Source organism: Alosa sapidissima, chromosome 4 (assembly GCF_018492685.1).
Source record: "Alosa sapidissima isolate fAloSap1 chromosome 4, fAloSap1.pri, whole genome shotgun sequence".
Lineage (NCBI taxonomy): Eukaryota > Metazoa > Chordata > Actinopteri > Clupeiformes > Clupeidae > Alosa > Alosa sapidissima.
The window spans coordinates 10,591,430-10,618,207 of NC_055960.1; the positions used below are offsets into that span (position 1 = coordinate 10,591,430).

At 42.2% G+C, this 26,778-nt stretch overlaps 1 protein-coding gene and 1 non-coding gene across 2 annotated transcripts; one reads left to right on the forward strand and one right to left on the reverse strand.

Moving 5' to 3' along the window:
- Positions 1 to 20,508: 20,508 nt before the first annotated feature.
- On the forward strand, positions 20,509 to 21,731 carry LOC121706981 (odorant receptor 131-2-like). The gene is made up of 2 exons (XM_042089162.1): positions 20,509 to 20,515; positions 20,752 to 21,731. The coding sequence occupies exons 1-2, from the start codon at positions 20,509 to 20,511 to the stop codon at positions 21,729 to 21,731; spliced, it is 987 nt and encodes a 328-aa protein (XP_041945096.1).
- Positions 21,732 to 26,448: 4,717 nt separating this feature from the next.
- On the reverse strand, positions 26,449 to 26,613 carry LOC121708081. The gene has a single exon (XR_006031571.1). It is a non-coding gene; the product is annotated as a U1 spliceosomal RNA (small nuclear RNA).
- Between the last annotated feature and the right edge of the window lie 165 nt (positions 26,614 to 26,778).

The window sequence follows — 26,778 nt, forward strand, 5'->3', positions numbered from 1 at the left end:
CAAGTAGGCGAATGCAGATATGCAGGAAGTGTGCATTTAGTTTCCATGCGTATTGTGTTTCCACAACAATGTTAGTGAGTAAATCTACTGAAATGGCCACCATCTTGGTGGAGTGTGATATGTAAGACCAGAAAGCAGAGGTTGATTTAAGAACGTTAGCTCATGTCAATGGGTTTTCATAGCACAAAGGAGCGCCTGCGGAAGACATCGACAGTTGGCCGGGGAGGGTCATGTCTTTTTTGGAAATTCTGTTGGAGGGTCATTGAAAAATTTCTTGCAGGCAAGGAAGGGTCATGCAACTTTTGACTGAAGCACTCAAAATCCCTCCGGTGGCCCCTTTTATAAACTAGATGTCCCGCAGAGCGGTACAAAATATGACCGCCGCCCAGTCCAGCACATTTTTTCCACAAAAAGAAATCACGCTGAAAGGCCTATATGATTCTGTCTCACTAAATTGCATTATCCACACTCAATTCTCACTGGTATCTGCTAGACAACAAGTACCAAAACATGATTAGTTCATAGATTTCACATGTAAAATTCATTTTATACAACCCCACCTCCATCTTGCCTGTTCATAATTCTGAGAAATTCTTGATTGTTTGTGTTATGTTTATGTTATGTGTGTGGGTGTGTGTGTGTGAGTGTGTGTGTGCGTGCTTGTGTGTGTGCCTGCGTATGTGCCTGTGCATGCAAGCGTACATATGTCTACTGTGTGAGTATGTGTCATACGTATGATTACTGTGAATGTATGTGTGTGTGTGTGTATCTGTTTGTGCATATGTGTGCACATGAAATGGGTTAACATGACCCCTGGAGGCAAACATACGGAAAAAAATGGTCATCCTAGGCCCTACAGTTCTCAACATATTCACAGAGAACTGTGTCTGCCCTACCCTCCTTTCGGGGGGTCCAGTCTAGCGGGGGGGCTACAGATCAAAACGAAAAATGACGGTTCCATGCTATCCATGTGGGGGTACATGCCCACCAAGTTTTGTGTTATTATGACCGCTTCGCTGCGCGGCGGTCATAATAACGAACAGTCCCTAAGTCTTAATGATGCTTTTTGAAAATTGTTGTTTAACAATGGCACTGTTGTTTACTACCAAAAAGAGGGAAATATAGGCTGACTCAGCACATTTCAATTGTACCAGGCTCTGAAACCAGAAAAACGTCAGAAAGTGTTCTTCAAATGATTCACTGTTTAAAGGCCGGCGATGCGACAGTCGAACGCGATGGTGTAATTATGTTAATCCCTTTATTATATGGCGACGTGATCACCCATCGATTCAGTGAGATACACTGAAGGTGTGAGGTGGGCGAAATATATCGTCTGCGATAATATCGTGATTGTTGTTTTAACGATGTGCAAATTGACATTATCGAGCATTTAAATTACTTAAAAACACTCAAAATCACGCATTGAAGACTCATACATTCCCAGGAGGTGTATGCGGGAGAAGCCCCTGGCTGCAGCAGAGCAAGTGTCACGTGATCACTAGTGGGTCACAACAACATTGTCACATGCATGCCAAATGTTTATTTTGTGCAACGAGAGTAGCCTACTTGGGATTTTATGTGGCTACTTTTGTTCAAGTAGCATTGATGAGACAGTCATGTTTTTTCCCACACGGTATTATATGGAGAGAAAACATTAGCCTTTGAGTATTTTAATAGTCAGTTGTAAACAAAGAACTATTCTCATGTAACTCTTTTGTAAATGGACTGAAGTTTGCTCTAAGTATCTACGTTTACCGATTATGCTAACCGTTAGCATCTCTATGGGATTTCTCATATACATTAGCCATAAGCTAACACATTAGTTTCTATTCTGTAACTTGGAATGCTAGCCTACATGATTGCTCTTAAACTGCTCTTGAGCTTCAGTTTCAGACTTTTTCTTGGGAAACTGTTAGCCCTATTCATCTTCTCTAATGTAACTGGCTAGACCATGTCATTGCCACACACACAAGTGGGGGCAGAATTGGAAATGTGTCATAGAGTGACAAGCATTGGTTGATTTGGTTAAAAAGTCACAGGTTAGGATATTGGTTATTATTGTAATGATGCTATTCATAAATAATGAGCTATAAAGTAACTCAGATTTTAACAAAAACAATGTTTTAAAGGATATCGACTAATTATCGTTATCGTCAAAATCACAAAAAATATCGAGATATTATTTTTTGTCCATATCGCCCACCCCTACTGCAGACAGCTGTTTTCTATTATGACGTATCAAAATTGCCCTGAAAAATAGAAAGGGGACGATTAGAGCGATGCGATGGCGATGGCCGCCCTGTCATCCACTTGACGTGTCACTTCAATAGATTCTATTTAATTTTACTGGTCGCCTGCCATAAACCGCCGTCACGTTGCAAGCTGTGCGTGTAGGCCTCAATGCTTTGCTCTCAGTGAGTGAGTAGTAACAGGTTTATTCAGATATCTTAAATGATGATTGCTCCATCCGTTTTTTAATACTAGATAGTGCGGTAGGAATTCTCAGATAGTCTATAGCACAAGATTGAATTATCATGTGACATTTACAACTTGAGAAACACCCTCAAATATGTGAACAAATATACAACTACTGGTTTTAAGACTAAGACTAAGCATCCACAATTTTTGTTGCTTTCTGTTTTTCAAGAGTGCTTGAGATTTGAAGATTGAAGATTCAGCAGTTGTGTTTTGTGTAACAGTACTGATGAAGATTAGCCTGGCTAGCGCCACCACTTCTCAATGAGACGTGGTCTGGGAACCAAACGTTAATTTTCTCGTATTTGAAAAAAATGCCCAGATCCGTTTATTGGGTGCCACGGATGTCTATCAAATGCGTCTGTGCATAGCTCATCATCGTCTTGCTTTCCCCCTTGTTCTGTGATTGGTCCCCTATCTCAGGCGAAAATTTGCTCCATGGTCTCCAGGCTGCCTTAGCAGCGTGAATCAAATCGCGTGCAAGGCAGCATGGGAACACCCAGGCTAGATGAAGATTTTAAAGAAACCTTTTTGTTCTTTGGCCGTGACTACTTCTTAAAACCTCACACTGTTCCAGTGAGTGGAAAGGTATTATAATTCTGAGATCCAATGAATTAATACATTTCAAAATCGTATGCCTGTTGACCTGTCAAGGAACGTCCTGGTGTAACCTTGCAACCTAGAACACGTGATGTCAGTTGATATCACCATGTTTGTGCTTGTTGTTCTAAGGGACCGTATAAAACTAACCTTACTTAAGGCCCTGAGCGTACCACTTAATAGCCTATCCCAGTACAGTCTACTTAGGCAACTGTAGGTGATGTCTAAACTCTAGAGTACTCTTTCAAATAACTAAAGGTTACATTTGTAAATAGCATTCAGTCAAAGCACTTCCATGTCACCTAGTGGGATAATGTACTTCTTGGACGGTTTTCCGGTCACCACCATCTTTAAAAAAAAAAAAAATTAAACATGTTTCTATTCAGGAAAGAAAAGACAATTTAGACAAAGTGTTTTGTTTTCTAATTTGTGAACCAATCCAATCCCACCCGCACCACCCACATACTGCCATTAAAATCAAACACCAACAAAAAAGAGGATGAGGTTGGGGGGTGAGCAGTTCACACTGGGCGCCGCCATCTTGACTTGTTGCCCTTAAGGGGGTCATCCCTATGTTCCCGGGTCCTATGTTCCCCGCTCTGACCTTTTCAGAAAAAGGGCTATGATCCCCGTTTTTCCCCAAAAGGGTCCTATATTCCCAAGTCGCAATACATACCGGGGAACATGGGACCCTTTTTCAGAAAAAGGGTTCTATGTTCCACACTGTGAGAAACTGACCTGTACCATTCTCACTGTCTCATTCACGTTGAACTGCAAGCGCAGGCAAGAGAGAAAGAGACTCATTCATTCGTACACGCGCACACATTCCCCCACTGCGTCCCTCTTTGATTGTAAATTGTTTTGTGCGTGCTAGACTCTCCTGTTGTAAGGCAGAGTAAGTGAGTATTTACTTTGACTGTGCATTGTTTGTGCTATTTTTGTTTGTTTTTGTTTATTTATTATTATTATTATTGAATATGTTGAAAAATAAATCATTTGAGTTATTAGAACCAACATCCACCTCTCCTGCAAGTGTCTTTTTTCCATTACCACCTAAACTCACAACCCAACACGTGGGTTGACCGCCCGTATTTAGTGTGTATTTATTATCATTTATTATTATTGGGCAGCCGTGGCCCACTGGTTAGCACTCTGGACTTGTAACCGGAGGGTTGCCGGTTCGAGCCCTGACCAGTAGGCACGGCTGAAGTGCCCTTGAGCAAGGCACCTAACCCCTTACTGCTCCCCGAGCGCCACCGTTGTAGCAGGCAGCTCACTGCGCTGGGATTAGTGTGTGCTTCACCTCACTGTGTGTTCACTGTGTTCACGGGATCAAAAAAGTATATATACTTATACTTATCAGTATTAACCTCTTAAGCGCTGCCTCGTTTAGAACTACGATAGCCGTCTCATATCAAAAACTGGTACTAGTTCCGGACTCCTAGGTGCGTCAAAACATAAACTTTTCTCTGAATAAGCAATAACAAAATATTAATATAATTTTGTGTACTATTTTATTGCCATTGATTGTGTGTGATGCCAATGAAACACTCTATTGGACACAAAATAAATAGTTTAATTTTGCCTGTTAAATGTGCTCTAAGATAATCTCTAATCTAAGATGCCACACGTTTTTCAGGCTAAAACATTTTGTCACTTACTGCAAACATCACCTAACCAACCGTTAGCTGTCTGTGTCCTGAATACACTGTAAAAAAAAAGCAATCTCTGTGGACAGCCCAGGCTCCAAAAACGGCAACAAAAACAACCTGGCAAACAGCCCATAAAAACATAACAAACTGTTCCAGCAAATCACAGACGAGATGCGCATTTAGGAGTTTCAATATCACGGGAGCAACACGGGTGGGAGGGGGAGGAAGTAGCGAGCTAGCTCTGTTTTGTTTGAAAGTCAACAGAAGTGACGTTACCCAGCATCACTTAGAGCCCCACTTATAGGCTACTGCACATTACAAGATCTGTACGAGATGATCCGCAGCACTGAAGTGAGAAATGATTTAACTCTTTGTGTAGCGCATGTGAGCGCTTTTCCCCCCATTTCAACCTGAATATTGGTGGCGACATTTCAGTCGTAATTTGACATTGGTGTGGATACATCCTTCGGTCCCCACGCAAATCTACGCCCCTGGTATCCACCGTAGCTCAAAACTACTCTGATTAAAGGGAAAATTGGCAACTAATAAACCCGTTTAGAAATCATTTGAATGATTAAATGACCTGTTCCGGGGTAAATGGTGACTTTCTCCGATCCCCCTAGTGTCCCCTGGCGGAAAACCAACCTTACAACATTGGGACTACCGACCCAGTAAGAGAAGTGAGAAACAAGTTAAATCGTGTTTCTTACCTAAAATCCACATTGTTCTGCCAAGATTATGCTAGCCGTTTCGCTAGCTTGTAAACAAATCCATGTGCTTTATCGTTACCTTTTTCCAGTTTGAAGTCGGATATGTCAGTCATTATGCCATACCACATCAGTGTTTCCCCTACAATGTATTCATCAGCGGCGCAGCGCCGCTGCTGGAATTCAAGCGCCACTGCAAAAAGAGTTGCCTAAATAAAAAAAAAAATAGACGCAAGTGAACTTCAGGAACAGCTGCCATTCGTTCAGGTTTCATGTCAACAAATAATAGTAGGCTAACGTTGAAGGCGCAGTCAGGGATTCCACAGGAGATCACGCTTGTTTGTGTTTATGTTTAAGTTTTTTAGCAGACACAATTTTGTGCAAAAAAAAACGTAGCCTACATTATGTTAACCAAGGAACCAAATTAAACACGCCAGCGAGATAGCTCGCCCCTACCTTCAGTAGCCTATTCCCAGTTTTTGTTTGTGATACAGGCAATGCTTTCAAGCCCTGTGTTGCTAACATACCTAGGCTGTGAAACTAAGGTCTAGCTAGCTAGCCTACTGGTGGGTTTAATTGAATTTGAGTAATAGGATACGCAAGCATTTACATCTGAGATAGTTTGTAATTCCTGTAGAGCTCATCAAAATTATAGATATGATACAAGACACTTATCTGCTATAATCCAAGTGAATTTTCTTCGAATTTTTGACCATTTATTTTACCAAATGACATGGGAAACATAATTAATTTCATCCACATATTCTTATGCACCATGCACAACAACCCTAGTAAGTTAGCTTAAAACCGTGAGAATCAAGCCAGCGTCACGGGCCGTCACGGCATTAAAGTGACAGGCACTCAATTCGACTTGCACAGCACCAATACAGTGTAATGGCATGAAAGAGAAGTCTATATAGTTTATAGTGCTGTGCAAAAGTTAAGACACCCATGCTGAAATTGACTAAAGGGAGGAATAAAAACATATTTTGCCTTTTGTCTTAATGCCTTAATTAAAAAAAAATAGGACATCAATTATTTTTAATGCATCATGTATCGTAAATAAATACATTATATATAAATGTCTTAACTTATGCACAGCACTGTATATTCTAAATAGTAATAGTTTGTACAGTGGCCTACAGTGTACAGTGGCTAATACTAATAATGTAAATTAAAAAGGTGAAAGAAAAACATGAATAATCCTGTTCAAGTACTGCAATAATCATGCTTGTGTTGATGGTTATGTCATAATTTGTAACTCAATCTGTACATTTCTTTCACAAAATCCACCAGAAGTCACAATTTAAGGATTTTTTTAGTCATTTTTTCAAATGTTTCTCTTCCGCTGCTGGAAAAAATTCTAGGGGAAACACTGCATCACCTCCTGCCGTGTAATGAGCTGCATTGAACACATGAAGATCTATTGAGAACACCAAATCCATATTTCCTGTTATTTTGGTGAAAGTAATGTAAACGTAGTGTAATGCCTTACAATTCAAAGACAGTAATATTGTAATGTAACAAATTACTTTGAGATGACAGTAACAAGTAATAAATAATGCATTATGCTTTTGAAGTAACTTGCCCAACACTGGTGGTTAGTCTCCGTCCGTACTACATGCCGAGGGAGTTCTCGCACACAATTGCTGTCTGTGTTTACGTTCCACCTCGAGCTCTCCCGGATACAGCGTGTGACATCATCCACTCCACGATCGCAAGGCTTCAAACCCAACACACTGATGCCTTTTTTGTGATCTCTGGTGACTTCAATCACATAACACTGGATTCCACACTCACAAATTTCTACCAGTTTGTTGACTGCCCTACAAGGAAAAACAGGACAATAGACCTCATGTATGCAAACGTGAGGGATGCATACAGTGCAACCCCCCTTCCCCCACTGGGAAAGTCAGACCACAACCTTATTCATCTCCAGCCAATGTACAAGCCCAAAGTACAGAGGCTACTAGTTGCCACACGCACCTTCAGAAGTGGACACCTGAAGCGGATGAGGCTCTGAGAGACTGCTTCGAGTGCACTGACTGGAGTGTGATACAGAATGGAGAGGAGGTCACACAGTGCACAACTGACTACCTGAACTTCTGTATGGACATTGTTGTTCCCACCATAACTGTACGCTGCTTTCCCAACAACAAGCCTTGGATAACCAGCAATGTCAAGACCCTTCTTAATAGGAAAAAGAAGGTGGAACAGAAGTCGCAGGAAAATGAAGGAGGCATTGGAAGGCATGAAGGCTATCACTGGCCTGAAGAAGAGCAGCAGCTCTGTGGAGGGGGACCTGGACAGGGCGAACCAGTTGAACCACTTCTACAACAGGTTTGACTGCCCTGCTCCAGCTCCAATGGCGGTGGTCTGTCCACCACCCCCGGCTGACTCAGACACTGCTCTTGTTTGCGTGCCTGCCCTACCCCCACCTCCCAGCCTCCTAGTCTCTCCAGCTCTGCATCCCGGTGACACCCAACGACCTAAGCCACCATCACCTCACGCCCTGCCCCCGCCTGATGCCTCCTTTCCTGTGCCTGTTGAGGTGTCCACGACTCTGGCAGCCTTGATAGGGACATCAAGGAGGTGGTCATCCACCAGCCCCCACCCCCACACCCCCTCAATACCAGTGCAACACTCAGCGTACCCCCACCATCACTGGATATTGCACCCCCACATGGCGATCACGAACAATGAGGTGACAACGACCTCAGTCAACAGCCATCAGACACACAGATCTCAGATGCACCCCTCCCCCTCCCCTCACACCCCCCCATCATCACAGCAGATCAAGTAAGAGCTCAACTAAAGAAACTTCACACCAATAAGGCAGCGGGGCCTGACAGACTGTGTCCAAGGCTACTCAAGGCCTGTGCTGCTGAACTGGGGGAGCAACTGAAGCACATCTTCAATTTGAGTCTACGCCTCAGACAAGTTCCAACACTGTGGAAGACATCATCAAAGATAATGAATGCGTAGCAAGATGGGTCGTCCGAGTTCATGTCTATGAGGGCAAAGTGGAGTTCAGTCAGAGACGGGCTCTGGTTCAGTTCTCGCCTGCACAGGAGCGTGTCACTGACATATGACTTACGTTTGAACGCCTCGGTTCCACACCAGACAAGCCGGAGTACGAAATAAACTTGGTGTACACCTTCATTAATGTAGATTTTCTCCCGACTGGAGGGTCATACTATCACGACATTCTACTGAAATAGGGAGGAGGGTTTGGAGATCATGATACCATGTCCGAAATGTGTATCCATTGCTCAGAAAAATAAGACTTTGACAAATTCTGGGAAATTCTTGGATTCTGCCATAGACCTCAATGTTAAAAAGAGAGCCCGATCACTGCATAAATGTGCGGGGGCGTGTACTGCTACCCTATTTGCATAAATTTCCAGGGACAGGAAATGGCCTCTCATGAAGTATCTTCGTAATCAACCATCTTTGACATCATGTCTCACACCCTAGTGAGCTTAATGACTACAGACCTGTCGCTCTAACATCACATGTGATAAAGACAATGGATCGACTGGTCTTAGGTATGCTCAGACCCCAGGTACGCCATGCACTAGACCTGCTACAGTTTGCATACCAGGAGAAAGTGGACGTGGATGATGCCATCACTTATCTTCTACACAGGACACATTCTCACCTAGACAAGGGGTCGTTATTATCATATACAGAAACAAATTCTAAATCCCACCCACCCACCCCACTCTATTGCCCTACACGAGACTACAGGACACAAAGAAGACACCAAAGTAGATTCTTCAATAAATAAATAAATAATAATAATAATAAAACAGACAAAAAAAAGTGTGTTTTAGGAGGAGGGGAGGGGGGTGTTGCTCTCTGCTATATCATGGGGGATATAACTTAATCTGCATCAAGGGGTTCTTGTAGTGAGTCATAGAAATCCATAAAGGGCCTACAAACCTTAACAAAGGCCTGTGCAGACCCTTTAAGTGTATATTTGATTTTCTCCAATTTTAAGAAATATAAAACATCTTTGATCCATTTGGAGAACGATGGTGGTGTGCGTTGTTTCCAAATTAAAAGGATCAGACTCCTTGCAAGGAGTGTGGTAAAAGCAATGACTACATAAGCTTTGTTTGGTAGGCTATCACAGGATTCCACAGGAATTAAACCAAAAAGAGCGCAAATAGGGTTAGGGTCAAATCGCGTTCCAAACATTTCACCAAAAGCATTAAAGATATTCACCCAAAAGCATGAAAGGTTTGGGCAAAGCCAAAACATGTGTATTAAGTCTGCAGGTTGGCCCCTGCATCGTGGACATAACGGTTCGATACTGGGATACATCTTTGCCAATCTGGCATTGGATAAATGTACTCGGTGAACCACTTTCATCTACATTAAACCATGCAGAGCAGATGTGGATGATGTGTGTATCAAGTCTAAGAGTCCCATTGGTCCTCTGTCCCTAAATCTGTGTCCCAGGCTCGTTTGAAATGTGCAGTTGTGTGTGGGTTAACGTTACCAATACAATTATAGATCTGAGATATTAGCCCTTTACGGTCTGAATTGAGCTCAAGGATACAATCATAGTGTCCCTTTGTGGGTTTATCTGGAAATGAGCTAAAGGTTTTTTGTACAAAGCTCCTGATCTGCAGATAGCGGAAGAAATGAGTCTTGGGTAGGTCATAGGTTTGTGAAAGTTGAAGGAAAGAAGCAAATACATCTTCAATGAACAAGTCTTGAATTGTCCTGATCCCTTTGTTCGACCATGCGGTAAATGTTGCATCTATGTAGGAGGGAATGAACATATGATTCGACTGGACCGGGGAAAGGATGGAAGCTCTCTGAAGCCCAAAATGTCTTCTAAACTGAGCCCATATTCTTATGGAGTTATCAACGATAACATTTGGATTAACTTTGCTGCTAAGCAGAGATAGGCCTGCACAGACTATTGAGGTCAGATTGTTTGGGCTTGACGCGATCTCCAGAGGTACCCAATCAGGCTTTTTTCCAATAGGTATGTCTTCCACCCAGTGAATTAACTTCTGAATATTGCATGACCAGTAATAGAAGAGAAAATTAGGCAAAGCCATTCCTCCAGAACTTTTAGGTCTCTGGAGTTGGGCCTTGCCAATCCGACTTGATTTGTTTCCCCATATAAAAAGGTATAATATTTTGGTCTAGTTTTTTAAAGAAAGATTTTTTAATTAAAATGGGTATGTTTTGAAAAAGATATAAAAACTTTGGTAGTACTATCACTTTAATCAGGCTGATTCGTCCTGCTAATGACAACAGTAAAGAGGCCCAACGGTACATGTCTTGTTTACACTTATTTAGCAGACCAGTGAAATTCTTTGTGAAGGTAGTTGAGAGATTGAGAGTGACCTCAATGCCCAAATATCTGAAGCCTTCTTGGACCTGTCGTGGAAAATGAACCAAAGAGTAAGTTTGAAGTCCGCACATCCAAATGTCTGACCTGGGAGCAGGACAAACAAACGACCAGACAAAAAAGAGAAAAAAAGTCTGCTTCAACCAGGGTTTTCTGCTCCCACTTGTTTTTATTTTTTATTTTTCCGTGACGTTTCGGGTAATCACCCTTCTTCAGACGTGAAAACACATACAAAACACACCCCATATATACAATTTCCGGGTGATCACATGACCCTCATTGCAGGTGTAAACAGTTGTTCTCAATAATCCGGCTCACAACCCAGACCATAGTCATTATTAGTTACAAAGCTGATGACCTTAAGCACAAAAAACATTGAGAGTGACACCCCCTATATACAAGTGACACTGTACACTCACGGACCCCAACAGACAACCAAGAAATAAAAAAGAAATAAGAAACAAATAAAAAACAGAAAACATGACAAGAGACAACAATAATGGCAATACTGTGCATACCCCATCCCCAATATGTACAAACTGGCAATAGCCAGTATTCAAGTCTGATAACAGCAACAATGGGTAAAAAATAGGTATCAATAAATTGTTGTAAGCCATTCATGTGGTCACAATATATCTTCACTGGTAGCCTACATGCAATTTTAAGTCCATGAAGCAAGGCATGTAAGGGCACCGCAGAGTTTGTAGCAAAACGAGTAACACGAGTCACCAAGGAGCAAGAGAATCACAGCAAGAGTCACAGGAGAGCTCTAGAAGAGCAGATAGACAGTCTTCAGGAGCTAGTACAGTTCACAGGAAAGGCCTCAGGTCAAAATCTTCATTCATTCCTCTGGGAGACATTGTCCCCAGAGTGTATATCCAGTATGCTTCTCTCCTTAGTAATAAGGAATTGACATCCCCCCTCGACTCGGGCACTTGACATGTTCACCTGATGAGAACTTTGTGAATTGTGAATTTGTATGAACATTTAAACGAGTGAATAAAAAATAGAAATAATTATCCCAGAAAGTCCCAGAAATATGACTTGAATAGAAGTTAGTTAGTTATTAACAATTCATTGATAAACTTTTAGAATACTTTGAGCACTGATGCAGTCAGCGCCTCTTACCTTTTGCAGGTAGGCCTACATTTCATTCCGTTTTCGATGGCAAACGTGAAACAGTGCCAAAACAACCACCAGTGGACAAAAAGAGTATTACATGTGTACTGTTAAAGGGGTGGTTCAGGATTTTGGACATAGGACCTCATTTCCAAGTAAGCAAGTGTGATATTTATCAGTGGAGACCGTTTTCAACACGTTTCATCCAGTCCTTCTAATTGCAGAGTTCGCAGGTGCTAGGCTAGCGCAAGTCAACGGTATGTGCTAGCCTGCCACTAAAGACAGTCTTACCCACTCCAAAGTACACCCGAGGCAAATAAATTATAACGCCAGACTATCGATGTAAATGTCTGTATTGACAGTGTTATTTCTAACGTTATTCTATCCTTGCATTTCAACGATCGCATTACATTTTGAGGGACTAGTTTCTTAGCAGCGGCGGAATTATACTTGCTCCGGTTAGTAGTACTGCGCCGAAAAGTAAACAGTAAAGCGCACTCCAATGGGGATACCTAGTAGTAGCCTTGGTAATATCAGTCCGCCGCTGAGTTGCAAAATGACTACTAACAACTTTAGGGACCAACGTATAACTATTGCAACGCGATGCAAGGGTAGTTGTATTTCTTACACTATTCTATCAACACAGACATTTACATCGATTGTCTGGAATTTGCCTCAGGTGTACTTTGGAGTGGGTAAGACTGTCTTTAGTGGCAGGCTAGCACATACCGTTGACTTGCGCTAGCCTAGCACCTGCGAACTCTGCAATTAGAAGGACTGGATGAAACGTGCTGAAAACGGTCTCCACTGATAAATATCACACTTGCTTACTTGGAAATAAGGTCTTATGTCCAAAATCCTGAACCACCCCTTTAAGACTCACCATAGAGAATGAATGGGGGAAATTACGGAGGTTATAGTTTGACGATGTCGTAGTCCCATGTGGACCAGATGCTATATACCACGGACATGTTTTGGGGGGCCACCCAAAATGAGGTGGCGGGCCGTAGTTTGGGGACCACTGATTTAGAGGGATTTTGGGAGTTATTAGAGGACCTATCCAGAGTAACATCTAGTACTAGATTAAAATCTCCTCCTATTAAAAGAAAACTATTGTTTAAATGAGGAATAGTGGGAAATAATTTCTGAAAGAAATTACTGTCATCAGAGTTGGGAGCGTATATATTGACTAAAATCACAGGATTGGCAAAGAGTTGTCCAACTACAATGATGTATTAGGATCACTAATTATCTCTTTGGATTTAAAAGAGATATTCTTGTTTATCAGAATGGCAGTGCCTCTTGCTTTTGCATTGAATTTGGAGTGGAACACTTTGTGGCGGTAGTGGGGTAGCGTAACGGTTGGGCGCCAGGTGGATTTATCCACCACCACTCAGACAGAGTGAAGATAAACGAAAGTTAAGAAATAATAACTAAATGGCTTTATAAAGCACCACAAACATTAAATGATTTTAACTCTAACTAAAAGACTTCAAGAAATGCAAACAGGTGTGTTCAAAAGTGGAATATATTGTTCAGGACACACATGAACACCACACAAGCAAACAAATCACAACAGCAGCAGCAGTCCATTCAGCCTATTTTTAGGTCAGGCCACGAGGAGGCGGTAGGCGGTAGCCTCGACAAAAATGCAAAAAGGCAAGACGCAAAAAGGTCCAAAAACGAAAAGTATCTTCGGTCAAAAAAGACCTCTTCGGCCTAAGGCCACAATAAATTCAAACAGGTTAAACAGGCTATAACTAATTGGCTACTACAACATAGCCGACTGCTTCAAAGCTCCCAGTGTGGATAAACCAATAAACAAAATAACATTAAATAGCAAAATCACTTAACAAAAGAAGAGCTCTCCAAAACTAGAGCACAAACGTGATTGCTTTCAGTTTACAGTTTAGATTAGATTACAATAAAGGCAGGCCGGCGCCGGAGGAAAGGAAAATGTAGAAATAAAAATATCCCCAAAAGACAAAATAATAATCCCCAGGAAAACCCCTAAGGAAACCCTCCCCAGTAGCCTATGTAATCTATATTCAACTTAAAGTCGCGCCGCTCACGACTAAACAACAAGAGCGCTTTTAAAGAGCACAGGACAACACAGAGAAGTGGGTCAGCTGCTACAACCTCGCTACTGTCGCGTGTCTCCTGCAAACAATGGTAAAACAGTTCTAATGCAAGGAGATCACGGAGCGAATGGAGTGCACACCAAAGGACCAAACAACTCGCACAAAACTACTAGCTTACCCACGTTGCGTGACTCCTGCAAACAATGATAAGACAGTTACAGCGCAAGGAGATCACGGAACGAATGGGGCAAGACAGGCCGACAGGCCAGGAACAACAACTTTGCTGCCGTGATCGCTTGCTGAACAATGATAAAACAGTTCGTTCGCAAAGTGATCACGGAGCTCGGTTTGGACTAGACCAAACACGCACAAAACTCTGAACAACTCGGTGGAGTTATCAACCTGCCGAACAATGGAAAGACAGTTCTTTGAGGCTAGGCAATACTCACGGAGCGTCCGAGACAAGGACCAACCAGGCCACTCTCACAAGGCAAAACACTCTACCTGTCGTCACGTTCAGCCTACGCAGGGCAACACCAGCGAACCAAACACACAGCAGACGAAACACCGGTAGAGGGAAACGAGAGAGGCGGAGACAGCGCCACCTGGGCTGCTATCCATAGACGCCGACCATCCCCCGCATGTAGCTGCCATGCTTTCACTACATTACTCTACCATAGGGGGTCAGGCCTGATCGCCACAACTTGACCGACCCAATGATGCTTAAGGCCCGCAACCCTTTCAGTACAAAGATGGGTTTCTTGCAAAAATGCAATGTCTACCTTCAGCTGTTCAAGATGCGACATGACTCTTCTTCTTTTGATTGTATTGTTAATCCCTTTCACATTCCATGATATAAACTTGGTGGGATTATCCATCAACGCACTAATTCTACTTGCCATGGTGATCTACAAGGGGAAGTATGACGAGTAGAGAGCAGAGTCGGGGTGGGGTGTGGTGGGGAAGGGTTGGGCAACAATAGGAGGCACAAAAAAACAAAACAAAAAACATGTATTCCTGTAGGACTAGAGCAATCCCTTTTTCCACTGTGTGTTTGTGCTTACTTTTACTTTGAACTGTCTTTTATATAAAAAATGAATCATGAAAAAAAAAGCAAATATATATAATTTTTAAGCTTATTAGTCTACAATGAATGATAAACCAAACCCTTCAGGGGCCGTATTCACAAAGAATTTTAAGGCTAAAAGAAGCTCTTAAGTGTGGAATTTAGGAGCAACTCCTAAAAATAATGGGCGTGTCACTCCTAACTTTAGGACTCCTAATTTTTTTTCACTAAAAGTAATTCACGAAGCATTTTAGACCTAAAAGTAGCACCTAAGTCTGGGACAGCTTAAAAGAAGTCGAGAGGACTCCTAACTCACTAAGACCTATTCACAAACAGCTTTTTGTGGCATTTCACGTTGCGATGTTTTGAAATGCGTATGCGGCAACAGGAGCTTCCAATAGCAAGGGAACAATTTTGCATTGTAGGCATAAAAGGGATGCAATAACGCCACCAACAACAACCAAAACTACTCATTGTCAACATGTAAATTAAATGTAACGTGAATCAAATTCAAATGTTCTCTTTGCAAACGTAGGCATATTGTGACAGATTAATTTAATAATGTTGCAAAGATACTGCATCAATCCGTAGGCCTATGTTTCATTAGGCTAGGCTATTTGTTTTGCCTTACTCTATTAATTTAGGCTAGGCCTTTTTATTCAGTTATTCATCATCTTATGTCCTTCGCACTACTTGTGTAGCGCACGCATTCTCAGACCTGTCACCTGTCACTCATCATCGTAAGGGAGGTGTTTGGAATCATTCCCGCGTTACAATCATCAGCCAATCAAGGTGGTCACTTCAGTCAAGCTTGTGCATGAGTAATGACGTCATCCATAGCAACGAAGACTCACTCTTAGTTTAGGACAGGGGTGGGCAAACTGCGGCCCGCGAGTCGGATCCGGCCCGCCAAGCACTTTCATCCGGCCCGCCGAGCATTTCATTTAGTTATCAGGCTGCTCGCTATTTTTTTCCTGCGATAGAGACGACGTTGGTTAGCTTTACTGCAAACTGCTTTTCACTCTCCTTAGATAACATTTACAATGTCAATGTCAAAACATCATGTTAAACTAAGTTAACTCTTAGTTATCTCCTTTGCAGCAGATCTAACGTGAACATTATGCAATCCATTTAATTTGGAACGCGTCTGCACTCACGAGAGGGAGAGAGAGCCGCAGGTTCCAGCTGGCTTGTGATTGTTGATAATTGATATCTCCTTCTTATAAGAAAGTTTTAAAAGGAAATCATGAAGAAAGTTTTAAAAGGAAATCATGAAGGCAACAGTAGTTCCCACTACTGACCATTTAAAAACTGTGAGAGGGCCCAGCCGTAGGTACAGCACTAGCCATAGCGGAGCAGGCAGAAGATCATTGAGAAATAAACGTGAATTAAAGCGACTGTCTTAAAGCGACAGTGCACAATTTATACATTTGTTAAACAGCATAAAATTAGCAGTATTTTTAAGCAATTAATATTTTAAAACAAATACTTTTCATACTAAATTAGGCTATAATTTTTTTATTTTTTTATGCGTGTGCCGTGGGGGCGAGGGGGGTGGGGGGGGGTGTTGTTGTGCGGCCCGCTGGCCAATTTTCAAAACCCAATGTGGCCCTTGAGCCAAAAAGTTTGCCCACCCCTGGTTTAGGAGGTGTCATTTTTCCTTACTAAGAGTAGGTCTGAAAGGCTTTGTGAATAACTTTTAAGAGAAAACTCCTAGCTAAAATCTTTTAGTGTGATTTAGGAGTACTCCTAGTGGTAAGATAAAAGGCTTTGTAAATACGGCCCCTGGTCTCAGAACGGTAATGCAACAAGCGTTAGCATTAAAGTAGGCCAAGTAAGAAAATATTAAATGCCCAGCTGAATTATAGCCTTCTTGAACTCTTGACTATGAAAGAGGCAGTGTTAGAAAAAAAAAGGAGTGGGTTATATGGCAGTCATCTAGGACAGCCAGGTTTCAGCAACTTAAAATGCAATATGTTATTCACTAAAAAAATGGCACTCAAATGTTGACTGATTATTTCCATCCTTAAAAAATACATAATTACCAGTAGGCTAAACTAGCAGCCTGTGTCAGGTTGGGTTCAGAGGGTAGCCTATCATAATAAGCTAACTGGGCTAACTAGGCCCATCAGTTTGAAAGCGGTAGAGAACCCTCCCGTCAGCAGCAGAAAAACTCTTAAAATTATCGCACAGTAGCCTACATACAAAATAAATGTCTGAATAAAGTGAAACTGACGGCAATATTAATACACAAAAAAAAGCACCATCCAGTCCTGCGGCTAACTTGGCAAACTAATTACACAAACTCACCCAAAAGTTAATGAGACCTGTATAGCCTAGGGAGATAAAGTCTTATTCTGGTCATTTTGCTGCAGATGTCTGTTTTCCAAAAAGGCTGCCACTTCAGCCGGCGTGTTGAACTTGTGCTTGTTACCACTGACGGTCACTCGGAGCTTAGCAGGGAACAGCAGACTGAATCGCAATCCCTCTTTTTTGAGCTGGGCTTTGATGGGGGCAAACGCGGTTCTCCTTCTGGCCACCTCAGCGCTGTAGTCGGCGTAGATGTGGATCTCCGACCCCTTGTAGATCAGGGAGCCTCTTTCACGCGCTAGCTGCATTATATGTTGCTTCATCTGGAAGTGGTGGATACACGCTATGAACGGACGTGGTGTACCGACTGGCCTATGCGCTCTATCAACGGCCACAGGGCGGGGGAAAGCCTCAGCTCCGAAAAATTCTTGCAGGAAGGATTCAATGAAAGAGGTTGGTTGATTGCCTTCTTCTTCCTCTGGTATGCCGGTTATTCGTATATATATTGCATCTTCTGGATCTGTTCTCAAGGTCGTCAGCCTTCAGTTTAAGCAGTTTGTGGCCATTCTCTCATCAAAGTCATTCATCGACGTTTAATTTGCCTGAATCGTCTGGTCATGTTTGGCGATGGTAGCGTGATTGGAGGAAATCGGTGCCGTTAGGTTGGCAATAATTCGCTCTTCCATGCCAGTTAGTAATTTCTGTATTTCGGATAGCGACACCGGGCTGCTTTCTCCGTCATGGTCGATGCTAGCTTGGTCTGAGGCCAGCTCTCTGCCACTGTTCTTGTTTTCGTTTTTTTTTGCCCTTAAGTTTGTCCTTATTGCTCATTTCAGCGAAAATTTAGCACGTAGTGTGTCCAAGACCTATACAGGCGGGTCACCAAAGTCTAAATATGGTTTTCAAATGAAGAATGTAAAATAAATGTCGAATTCAGACAGAACTCTTCCGATATGCTGCTTACTCCGCCATTTGCCAAACTGGAACCTCTCTCAAGTGCTTTAAACACCACCCAACCCCTCAGACTGGGAGACAAGCTCTTGCAGATGGGTGTGGACGCTCACCTGGTAACCTGGATTACAGATTACCTGACCGAGCGACCACAGTTTGTCAGAGTGAAGAACTGTCTCTCTGACACTGTGATCAGCAGCACTGGAGCACCATAGGGAAATGTGCTCTCTCCAGTCCTGTTCACCCTGTACACATCTGACTTCTGCTACAACACCGAGTCATGCCACATGCAGAAGTTTTCTGACGATACTGCAATTGTGGGGTGTATCAGGAACAGGCAGGATGGTGGGCAGTGGTGGATTTCCGCAGGTCTAAGCCCACTCTGCTACCAGTATCCATTGATGGGGTCAATGTGGAGGGGGTAAGCACCTACAAGTATCTGGGTCTCCACCTGGACAATAAACTGGACTGGTCAGCCAACACTGACGCACTCTACAAGAAAGGGAAGAGCAGGCTGTACTTCCTGAGGAGGCTGTCGGCCTTCAATGTGTGCAGCAAGCTCCTCAGGATGCTCTACCAGTCTGTTGTTACCAGCGTCCTCTTCTATGCAGTGGTATGCTGGGGAGGAAGCACAAAGAAGAAGGATGCGGGGCGACTTGACAGGCTGGTAAGGAAAGCTGGCTCTGTAGTGGGAACTGGAGTGCATCACTTTAATATCTGACAAAAGGACCCTGAACAAACTGATCAACATCTTGGACAATGAGTGTCATCCACTCCACAGCACTATTGTAAAGCAGAAGAGCCTGATCAGCTGGAGACTTCGCTCACTGCCTTGCACAACAGACAGACTGAGGAAGTCATTTGTCCCCAGGGCCATTGAACTGTTCAATGCTTCACTTAAGGGAAGAGGAGAGATAGACTTTTCCGCATAGTCTGTCTGCCTCTTCACCCCCTCCATGTTTGGATACTGTCTGTCCACTAGCCACTTTTTACCACTGTCTTTCTGCCTCACTGTTTGCGTGCTATATTAGCACATATGCATAACCCCTCCCTCCATGCCACAGCCGAACTGTGGCCACACTTATACCTTTTCTTAATATTGGACTGTTGGACTGTTGGACTTACTCATTTGCACCATCACCATGACACTCACTCACACAGAGCACCTTACCTTACCTTACCTTACTATGCACAGAGAATCACAGGCTCAGTCCCTGCCTCAGTCATTGCAAGCGCCTCTTGATTGATTAATCACCCACTATGTGGATACTGTTTTTAGAATTGATTTAGATTAAGTGTTATTTAGTATAATTTGTATTTTACCGTTTTCACATATATGGATGGTTAGCACCTGCTGTCTCATGCCAATCCAATGTGACAGTCCTTGCTTTGACAGGCCTGGCCTCCTAAGCACACGTGTGTAGTATACACATCTAGGGCTCTGACTGGACACAGCAACTGAATCCACTTCTCTCCCTGCTGGACAGAAGTTAAAAAAGCAGGTAGGTTAATAAAGCTCTCTTTGAAGTCGATGCAAACATCTGAAGTGCAAATTTGGTCAACAGTGGCGAACGTTCCTGGCGAACATGTTTTCTCTGAACAGTTAAGTTTGAACGATTTGGTGTAAACAGCCCAATGTAATAGTAACACTTAGTCCAGCTCATGTCCAGATCCACTGTATGCTTGCAGAGAACGACCTCCTCAGAGTGAGTGTTTGCAAAGGTTCGCCAAAAAACTCAAGGCAAACAGATACCTGTTTGCAAGTGTAACGGATGCCAGCATAGCTGTGCGTGTGGAATGTTAGTAAACCTCACTCCCCGACACCTCATAAGCTTCTTAATTTTACTGATTTCAGTCAAGTGTGCAGGCCCAGGTATGTTATTATCTGCTCAGTAAATCTAAAAGTCATGAGTTATCTGAAAATAGCCTATATCATAGAAGTTGTTGACCTGTTGTTCGCTGTAAAAACTAGCTTGATAATTTATTAAGGATGTTATCGTTTCAATTTTATTTAACCTCAATTAAACCTCAAACCTCAATATTATGCCTCAAATATATATATATATATATATATATATATATATATATATATATATATATATATAATGTACACGAAAACACACGACTATCCTCAATAGTCTCATTTTCCCATGACACTACTCTAAGAATAATAATGTCCTGTGAACCCTCATATTAGGTCTGTTGTCTTCAGCCAACCACGAGGTGCACATTCACACATTGCTCTTTATGAATCTTAATCAGATTTTTGTTAGGTTTGACAAGGTAAGCTCATTTATCCATTTCAATATTTCTTTCATAATTCATAATCAGTAATTCCATCAGTCATCAGAAATACATTTACGCATCTTTTGTATGTAATATTCTGTTTGTAAAAAATGTTGCTGTTCATTTGTAGTACCACTGAATCACCTGGTGATGAATCTCACAAACAGAGACGCCTTTCAGGAAGCTTTGGTGAAAAATCTCATCATTGTTATCCTGGGTATTGTCATCAACTGCATCAATGGGATCATTGTTATGACTTTCTGGAAGAACTCTGTTTTTCACAGCGAGTCCAGATACATTCTGTACATAAATCTGGTGGTGAACGATATGATCATGATTTATGTTTCTGTGATTATGTATGTTTTAAGTTATGCCTATCCTATTTTTAATACTTCTATGTGTTGTATTTTGGTTGTAATTGGTTCGACCACACACACAAACACACCAATTATCCTGGCTGGTATGGCTATTGAGCGTTATATTGCCATCTGCAAACCCCTTCATCATGCTCAGATGTGCACAGTAAGCAGGACCTATTTTCTCATCGTACTGACGTGGGGAGTTGGCTTCATACCTGCGCTAGCCGATATTATCATTGTCCTTGCCATTCGGCCAGTAGGCTTTTTCTCAACGGTAATCTTTTGCTTCTACCTCAGCTTATATAACACCCGATACCATGAAGAGAAAGCGAAGGTGGTCCAAGCCCTTTATATGTCATTTGTGTGGCTGACACTGATCTATACTTATTTGAGAGTTTTCCTTACAGCCAGAGCAGCGAAAGGTGACACTGCCTCAGCCAAAAAGGCACAGAACACTATTTTATTACATGGGGCCCAGCTGCTTCTCTGTATGCTGTCTTATCTCACTCCTTTTCTTGATCTCGTTTTGATCACATATTTCCCCATCTATCGCTCAAAAATAACCTTCCTGGGCTACCTGATCACAAGCATTATCCCAAGGCTGCTTAGTCCTCTGATTTATAGTATTAGAGATCAGAAATTTGCCAAACACATGTCGCAGTACTACTCCTGCGAGGTTATCAGTTGTAAAGGCAAACAGAAGAAGAGGAAGCTGAAGCATTCTAGTAAGATGAGAGTTAGTTCCTCATAGATTGAAATGGACTCGATCTATGGTCTTTTGGGCCCACAACGTCAACATCAAGGCAGCACTGCCTGGAAGGCACTAGGGATAGGGTTATGGGTTAGATGCATTGAAGTCGACAGTGGCAGTGCTGCCTTGAAGTCGACGGTGTGGGCCCAAAACATTGGAGTAAACATAATTACAGTCATCCAGTTCAGTTGCTGCAAGTGCCAGAATTGTCTTCTAAGTAACAGATCTGACTCCGGAAGCATTAGAGGCAGATGTTGTTTCCCTAAGTCACTCTTGGCCTGCTAAACGCTAGCTAATCAAGAACGTTTTAATTCCACTGATTTCAATCAGATCTGAGTAGAATGTTGAGAACACAAACTAATATGCTAATAGTCTTGCCCTTGCAAGCACTTGTCTATGACTACAAAGCTGTAATGACAGATGTTATGTGGCTATGTGCCATCAAAATGAATTTGAGAATGGTACAAAGCAGTACAAAACGTAAAAAACATTTTTTGGATAATAGTCTTTAAATCAGCCCAGGAACAAAATGCAACTTTTACCTCTTGATGTGTTATCTCTCACATCTGTGGGAAGTACAAAGGTTTCTCTCCTTAATGCATCCCATAGTTAAGAATGGTAGTTAGGCACCTGTGGCCTGTGACATAGATTCCTGTGCTGTTTGAATTATGCCATGAACAAAAATGTCTATAGGGATATCTAAAACAAAACGCATAGGCTACTTATTATGGTTAACCTATGATTGTTAATTATCCTAAATTTCAACAAGGCTATATTTTCATTTATGTAGCTGTTTGTGATAATGTTGGGACATGTTATACTGTTTGATTAATGAAAACAGCACCAGGGAGGCTAGTGCAAGCATTTATCTGGCATGCATCATAGTTTGATTATTTCCAATATATATGATGGAGACTGGTACATAGAACAGTTTAATTAAGAGACACCTATATGTTTTCTCAGCCTTGCAACTGTATGAAAATATATGTGAAGTACACATATGCAGTGTAATGTGGAATTGTTTCTTTGTGCTGAAGGCCCTGCTGAAAGGCCTCAGAACTTTCAATGGAATGTTGAATATTATTTATATCTTTTATTTATCATTATTTATACACTGTAATTATTAACATGACTATTATTATTATAATTTGTATTGTGGTAACACATATATCTCATTACAGCAGAGATTGAACACGAACACACCAATTATCCTGGCTGGTATGGCTGAGCGTTATATTGCCATCTGCAAACCCCTTCAACATGCTCAGATGTGCACAGTGCGCAGGACCTATTTTCTCATCATCCTGACGTGGGGCTTCATACCTGTGCTAGCCGATATTCGCCTTATTCACCCGGCGGCCAGAACGAGGCTACAGGGTATACTTGCCAGCCCACTTAAGTCCAGCAGATGGTGGTAATGCACTCCGTTTGCAAACTGCCCAAAAAAAAACTCACTGAAGAATCTCCATCTGCTGGACTGAAGTGTGATGGAAAGTGTATCCTGCATCCTAAGGCAAATTATCATTGTTCTTGCCATTCGGCCAGTATACAACACCCGATACCATGCAGAAAAAGCAAAGGTGGTCCAAGCCCTTTATATGTCATTTGTATGGCTAACACTGATCTATACTTACCTTCCTCATCCTACTCATCTTTCTCAACATCATATACTTGCATTACATCCACACACTTACATACCTTCTTTTCTCACTAAGCCATCTCTTTCTTGACTGCAGTTCTGAATAATTTCTGATTACTTTTAAATATGGACCCTTTCAAGAGAGTTCCATTATCAACATCATAGTTGGCCCCACAAGACTTCCGTTTTAACAATTTAACATTGTTATCTTAATGCAGAGGAAGTAGATTGGGGCCCAAATAGGGCCCCAATCTAGATAACATATGGAATGTTAAAACGGAAGTCTTGTGGGGCCAACTATGATGCTGATAATGGAACTCTCTTGAAAGGGTCCATATATTTGTGTTAACCGTGCAGTTCTGTTCACGCCTCCCTCTTTACGGTGTGGTTCTGAGCTGGCTGTAATAGCACAAGCAGTGAAACGTTTTATTTCTTGACTAAGGAGGTATGTGGAATTCGGTAGGCTTTGATTTGTCTTGAGCGCAGGCAGGACAACATGGTGCAATAAATAATTTGTGCTCAGAGCACTCAGACTGTATAGTGATCAAAAATATCTTAGGCACTTTAATCTTACCTCAACACTGAAACTGTAATGTTATGGCAGGTCTTAAATACTTTTTAACAATCTTAGCTATTTTTAACCTAATATCAATGTCAGATTCTGTATTATCATTTTTCTGTCTTTTCCCTGTTATGTTTCTGTGTTTACTGTTTTGTCTGTGGTGAAATTGACACAAAAATCTGTTGTCCCTGAGCACACACAGCAATGTGTCATTTTAACACATCACTTCTTAGAGTGTAAGTTTTTAATTATTATGTTGTGACAAGATGTGCAATGACCACATGAATTTCCCCTTGTGGGATAATAAAGTTCACCTTGACCTTAATGTGTTTGGGGAGTATAAATGTGTAAGTATAAGTATATATACTCTTTTGATCCCGTGAGGGAAATTTGGTCTCTGCATTTATCCCAATCCGTGAATTAGTGAAACACACTCAGCACACAGTGAACACACAGTGAGGTGAAGCACACACTAATCCCGGCGCATTGAGCTGCCTGCAACAACAGCGGCGCTCGGTGAGCAGTGAGGGGTTAAACGTCCCACATACTCGACGCACCCGGCCAGCGCGACAATGTGACGTCACAGAAGCGCCGTAACCATTTATACTCACGCGTGGTGGTTGCGACGCTAGTTGCAAAATTCTCCTGAACAGAGGTGTCGCTGTTGTGAAAAGATTAACGCTAACTAAGTTACACAGCAGAAGAAGCTGCAGTAAGAAACACTAGTAGCAGAGAATGTCTAATAAGGGGAGAACTGCTGTCACTCAACGATGTGAGTCGCTACCCGATGTGAGTCACGCATGCTCAGATTGATAGGTTTTACGGCATAACGCTAAGGGATCCGACTGAAATCCATAAAATAATTCACTTTTCTGTTTCAAAAACGTTTTAGCTATCTAAAATTGTTTGATTGCTAACGTTAGCAAACGCCATTCAAGTGACAGCCTTTGTTGTGCTTGATTGCTTACTTACTTGCCAGCAGTGAACAAACTTCGTTATGTAGGTCAATTTTTATTGATATTACAGAACTCTCTCGCTAGCAGGCTACTTCAGCCTCTAATGTAGAACTGACATTAGAGATCATGCCGTGAAAATGTGATGCCTTACGCTAAATAATACATTACTGCTGTGTAGGCTAATGTCATTATTCTGTGGCTAACAGCACTGGTAGTCGCAAAGTAGCAAAGTGACGCATGCGCGACTCACATCCGGTAGCGACTCACATCGGGGAGTGACACTGCCACTCTCGGAAATCTTCCGGTTTCTGAACTGGTTGCAGTTGTTCCTTCTGTGGTTCCACATGAGGGCGCTCATCCACGAGTGCAGAATGCATGGAGGTCTATGGAGCTGTACCCCTCAAAATCCACTTTTCTCGGGTTATAATTTTTTTTCAAGTAATTTGAATATTGTATTCAAAAGGGGAGGCAAAGAAAATACACTTGGTTGAGTATTATATTTTTTAAAGTCACTTAATTGTTCTAAAAAGCCTTTCAAACGTGTCAATGACGTCATTCATTAGCACAATGCTAGCGTGTTATGGGCAACAACGACCCAACCTGTAAGAAATCAAAAGGACATAAGTACTCGTTCATTCAACTTTTGACCTATAACCCATGTTGAAGTTATACAAACTACAGTCAAATCTGAGATTTGTCAACGACAATCAGGTGAAAGAGACAAATTTAGCCGTCTAGCTCCATTGACTCCCATTCATTCTGCACTCATGGCGATCGCCCCCAGTGGAACTCTGGTGGAACTGCAACCAAAATTCGGTACAATGGGACTTAATACGGAGTGGCCAGGCTCTCCGTAGACGGGCTCTGCTAGTAGCTAGTTTCTGTGATGATGGTGCTTCAGACTTTGATTGCTACTATTCACAACTACCACCATCATTATCACCTAGTTTCCAAGGTGTGTGCACAGGTAGATAGATAGATAGATGGATATATAGATAGATACTTTAGTCATCCCGAGGGAAATTTTAATAATTTAAACAGTTTAGTTAGCTGGCTAGCTAGCTAGCAGCTGGCTGAGTTTGTGTAATTTCCTGAAGTGGAAAGAGATTTTGTTCAGGCTTTAATAGATATCCTTTGTTTGAAAATAAATCGTTTCTATTCTTTCCTCTTAATTCCATGTGTTGCAACTCTCGCTGGTAACTTTGTTAACTTATCCAGCAAACTATTAAAAATTCACGACTGTAACAAAACACTGCAACTCTCGCTTGCCCTCGAACTAGTCCATCTTCCTGTTTCCGCTTTGTCGCGCTCGTCTGAAAAAAAAATGAGTGGTGCGCTACCTCGCACTACCTGGCTAAAATCCTGGCGCGCCAGCAAGATCTACGTCGTTTTGACGTCACGTTGTCGCGCTACTGGTCGGGTGCGTCGAGTATGTAGAACGCTTTAGGTGCCTTGCTCAAGGGCACTACAGCCGTGCCTACTGGTCGGGGTTCGAACCGGCAACCCTCCGGTTACAAGTCTGAAGCGCTAACCAGTAGGCCACGGCTGCCCCACAAATATCAGGGGAGAGCACGAACGCAGTCCCCCACTACCAGAAATTGTGCAGTCGAGATTCCCACATTTGAGGAATTTGCAGGGATCAGCACAACCGGATGTGCAATGGCCGAGCCTCGCCCTGGGCAAACAACCTTCTTGTTCATTGTATCACCCCTGCCAGGTAAGTAAGTATACAAAGTGGTGTCTTGTATCCTATTCATGTTGCACAGCACTTGGAATGAATTATGGGCCCTTTTGCATAGCGATCTAAATGCATACTCTGAAGCGTGATGTAATGAATATACAGGAAGTGTCTTCACTATCACTATTTAACAGCCGGAAAAATCATCTCCG